General features: G+C 39.6%; 1 protein-coding gene across 1 annotated transcript in view; it reads left to right on the forward strand.

Annotated features, from left to right (window-relative positions):
* TEX9 (testis expressed 9) overlaps positions 1 to 4,146 on the forward strand; it is a 25,507-nt gene that overhangs the window by 4,220 nt on the left and 17,141 nt on the right. Inside the window, exons 2-4 of the mRNA XM_014306452.2 lie at positions 8 to 93; positions 911 to 974; positions 2,116 to 2,186. Coding sequence (XP_014161927.1) covers positions 8 to 93; positions 911 to 974; positions 2,116 to 2,186 — 221 coding nt within the window. The remainder of the gene's footprint in view (positions 1 to 7; positions 94 to 910; positions 975 to 2,115; positions 2,187 to 4,146) is intronic.

Consider the following 4,146-nt stretch of genomic DNA (forward strand, 5'->3'; position numbering starts at 1 on the left):
CCGGCAGGTGCGGGGGGCGGCCGGCAGCCCCCAGGCGCTGGCGGGGCCCGGCGCGCTGAGCGGAGCATGGCTGGCCAAGGAAGAGCAGTACAAGTAAGGAGGCCCTGCCCCGTGGGACCAGCGCACACCCCGTCCCCTGTAGCCGGGTGCCGCGGCCCCGTCCCCGCAGAGGGCGGATGGCACCGCCCGGGGCCGCGGGACAGCGCCCACGCCCCTGGACACCGCGCCTCAGGCAGGCTCTAGGCCCGGACATGAGCTCCTTCTGCACTTTGAACATTGACTTTAGTTCTAAATTACGACTGTATAAAAGCTTAAGCCTGTTAAAAACAGCTTAAAAGCTGTAAAGGTTTTAAATGGACGGCCTGTCCCTGTTACCTGTTAGTTCCCAGCCCCGGTGAACAGAGAGCCACATCTCACACTCCAGCAGTCACAGCAGCAGGGGCTGTATGAGAACACACAGGAACACCTCGGTACCACAACCTGCACATCCATACAGCAACACATCTCGAAATACGTGATAAACAATGCCATCCTTCATGAGTCCTTCCCCAACCCCTGCTGCTGCGTATACTGAAAGGAAGGACTGTGTTCAACATGGAAAACTTTTAGGAAATAAAGACAATGTGTATTTAAGAAATGGCATGTTCAAAACCAAAGATATCCTTCACCTCTCACAGTTATAGTCTAAACTGTGCTGTTTAATGGGTGTACGTGTTTTATTGCTATTCATTTGGCGAAACACAGGAAATTGTTGAAACATGACTTTTTTAATACCTTGAAGTGTATTTCAGCATTTCTTTGTAGGAATCATTAAAATTTCACTTAGTTCAGGCAAAAATACTGTCACGCTGACATTTATTCCTTTTAAATTTTTCAAAAATTCAGTGATAAAAAATTCTTACTCTTTTAGGCGACTGAATGCAGAATTAGAAGCCAAAACAGAAATACTGGTGCGTCAGGCTGAAGAACTAATGGTGAGTAGCAGACTGTTATGTAATTTAGTCTGGATTCACATGCACTCGAAATATAGACCTTGACTACTAAAAGCATGTTGCTTTCAAATGCAAGGCAAGCTTTAATTTATTTATTTTCGAAGTCGTAAACTTGTATTAAAAATACATTAAAAAATAGTTTCTGTGTAATTTCATTAGGTAGGTATTCACACACCTGCCTACAGCATTTGTGCAGATACATACCTAAAACCACATTAAAAACTTGTTTAGTTGTTTAAGAAAAGTATCTGTAGGTGGTTTTATGCCTTAAATACTAAAAATTAGTATTTGAAAACCAGATAATGTTACAGTAACCTCCTAGTGAAATATGATCTACATTGTTCAAGCTGAAAGAGATACAAAGAATAAGCAACACAAATAGAAAATATGAACTTAGTAAGAAGGAAGTTTTCTTAAAACAGAAAAAGTTGCTGTTCATTATCAGTATTATTATTTAACCAGATAAAGTCAACACTTTATATGAAAGTTGGACAAATGAATAAAAAGGAAACGGGGCAGGTATGGTTTATACCCAAAACAGTTTGGAGAAGGTGTTCTGGATATTAGAAATATTCATTATAAGTACACTCATTCAAATAAACAAGGCTTAAAAAGCAAATTACTAAGTATTATGGAAAGCTGTACTTGTATGCACTTTTCCTACTGTTGAAACTTCAATTTTATGGGCTGTGAAAACATATTCTTCTCTTGAGCAGTGACAAGCTGAGGCTAAATGCTTGGCATTTGAACAGGAGCAGATGAAACAGCCAAAATAGCATCTAGTCTCTTTCCTTTAGAAAACAGCAACAACAAAACCACTGTTCTTTTCTTCTCTAAATATAGCAGAAGATGAAATATTCTTAGGGTACTTAATATACCACATGGCACTGCCAGATTGCACAGATATACATTTAACAACAAAACAGCGATGGCATTTTCATTTTTAGACATCTTTTCCTGTGTTTCAAAAGTTCTTTTCCACAGCAGACTGACTATAGTTTCCATTCTTTTCCATAGTAGACTGTAGTTACTGTGATTTGTGACTTACAAATAGGTGATTCATCTTTAATGGATTATAGTCTCTCAAAATCAGCTACTGTTTTTTTTCTTTTTTTTAATGAAGAAAGGCCAACAGAAGATACTTTCTCAGCCAGTTTCAGCACAGAGTAAGTCACCTGAAGATGACAGACAGAGGTATGTGCTTTACAACTGCTGTGTATAATTGGTGGGAACCTCACACTGATCCTGCATGCCTTGTGTCCTAATCATGCTCCTTATCTATCTTTGCTGCATACTGCAATGGTGGAGTCTTAATTTTTTTTCCTATTATTAAAAAAAAGTGATCCTAAGCAAGTGTTATTCCTTGTTATTTCAAGGAAGGCTTAATTTTGCTGGAATGTTCTATCCAAGATATTAAGAAGTGCTGACCTTTGTAAAAGAGCAAGGTAAGGTCACGGGTTTCTTTGCAATACCAAGCAGTAGGCACTTGGCAGTGGATGGTTTTTAACAGTTGAGCTGACAAAGTGAGGGAACAGACACCGGTTCACATTTTACTTGGCCTAAATGTTCCTGGGACAGGAAATGCCTGATGAAAACAAACACAAAGCCCGAGACAGGCAAACATTGAGCTGCCACCCTCTGGAATGTGGATTCTATTACAGTGCTGGGGCCTGCATGCCTTTGGCCGGGATGAGCACAGCCTGAGTGTCCAAACCCCACAGATCCCGAGTGGGGACAGGGCTGAATTCTCTTAGTCACTCCGGGGCATTATTATTGCCTTAGTTGTTCAAGGATTTGTGTGTTGGGAGTGTGGGAAATGGGTGAATTTAAGATAGACTAATACACAGTTAATCGAGGATCTGATCTGTAGGTCCCAAACTTTATGATGCCACTAATCTGGATAAGAAAAATACGAGAACACACAAAATGATGCTTCAAATGTTAAGCTGCAGTTGGGAATCTTTTCAAATAGGGTATATGAAGGTCTGATAAAGATGATCAAATAGTTACTTATGTGTAGAATAGAAGCAAAGACATGGAGTTTTTCTGAAAGTAAAAGGGGTTTTCTGTACACAAAAAGATGTGACAGCAAGGCAGCTTCTATGATAGAAGCTTAACTACCAGCAGAAATTTGCTACTACAATTAAACTGATTTCTGACCTATTTTAAAGCCATAGCTGAAGGAGTAAGGGGCAAGAAACTTAATGTGTTATCATTCAGTATAATCATGCTTTAAAAAAAAATTCTGGATCTTACTTTAGTTTTTTGTTCTGTTAGATGGATTTTGAATATTAGAGAATTTTTAAGAACTTCAAACTGGAGTTGAGTTTTAGGGCTGCTTTATTAAGTAATGTGATTGGAAGATTCAGCCCCACAAAGAGAATTATTAGCTTTGATGGTACACATTAGAAATAAATTGAAGTGTTGGAAGAATTTAAAAAAAAATAAACAAAAAGGGCAATTAGCATGTCAGAGTATCAGCTGACCTACCAATTACCAACCTAAATTAAAACACCTTAAAACAACCACAATCTGGTAAACATAGTGTTCTGGTAAACATTTACATGAGAGAAGACTGGAAATCCTATGCTGTAGTGAAAAAAAAATTAGAAATGTGTGCTAGGAATTAGGCACACTGATTATCCATGAGTGAACATTGAGGCCATTCAATTAGATTAGTTCAAAGTATTTAATATTTAATTAAAAATTCTTTTCTTTCGAAATTGTGCAAGCGGATAGGCCTTAAATATCAAAGAAGCATTTTAGATATTTCTGAACTATCTCGTTGAAATTTCTATTTATTCCATTAAGGAGAATGAAAATCAACTGGAAAGAAGGGAGGAACTGAAGCAAAGAAAGGGGGAAAATGATAAGTTGAAAGGAAAAAACAAATGAGTAAGCAAAGTAGAAAAAAGACAACAAATATTTAAGTCACCCTCCAAGTCAACGTATATTTTAAATGAATCTGTTCTGGAGTACTTGCAGCATATTGCCTGCAGGGAAATCTGAATTACTTAGCAACAAAGCAGCTCGGCTGAGAGCGCGCTGCAATGAGCTGTTGTTTACACGCTCCCTCTGCAGCCAGGGCCCGGCTGGCGGCGCTGGGCAGGGCCGCGCATGGGCAGCGCTGGTGCCCGTCGGGGCTGCAGCGGCG

This window comes from Geospiza fortis, unplaced genomic scaffold (genome assembly GCF_000277835.1).
Source record: "Geospiza fortis unplaced genomic scaffold, GeoFor_1.0 scaffold171, whole genome shotgun sequence".
Taxonomy (NCBI): domain Eukaryota; kingdom Metazoa; phylum Chordata; class Aves; order Passeriformes; family Thraupidae; genus Geospiza; species Geospiza fortis.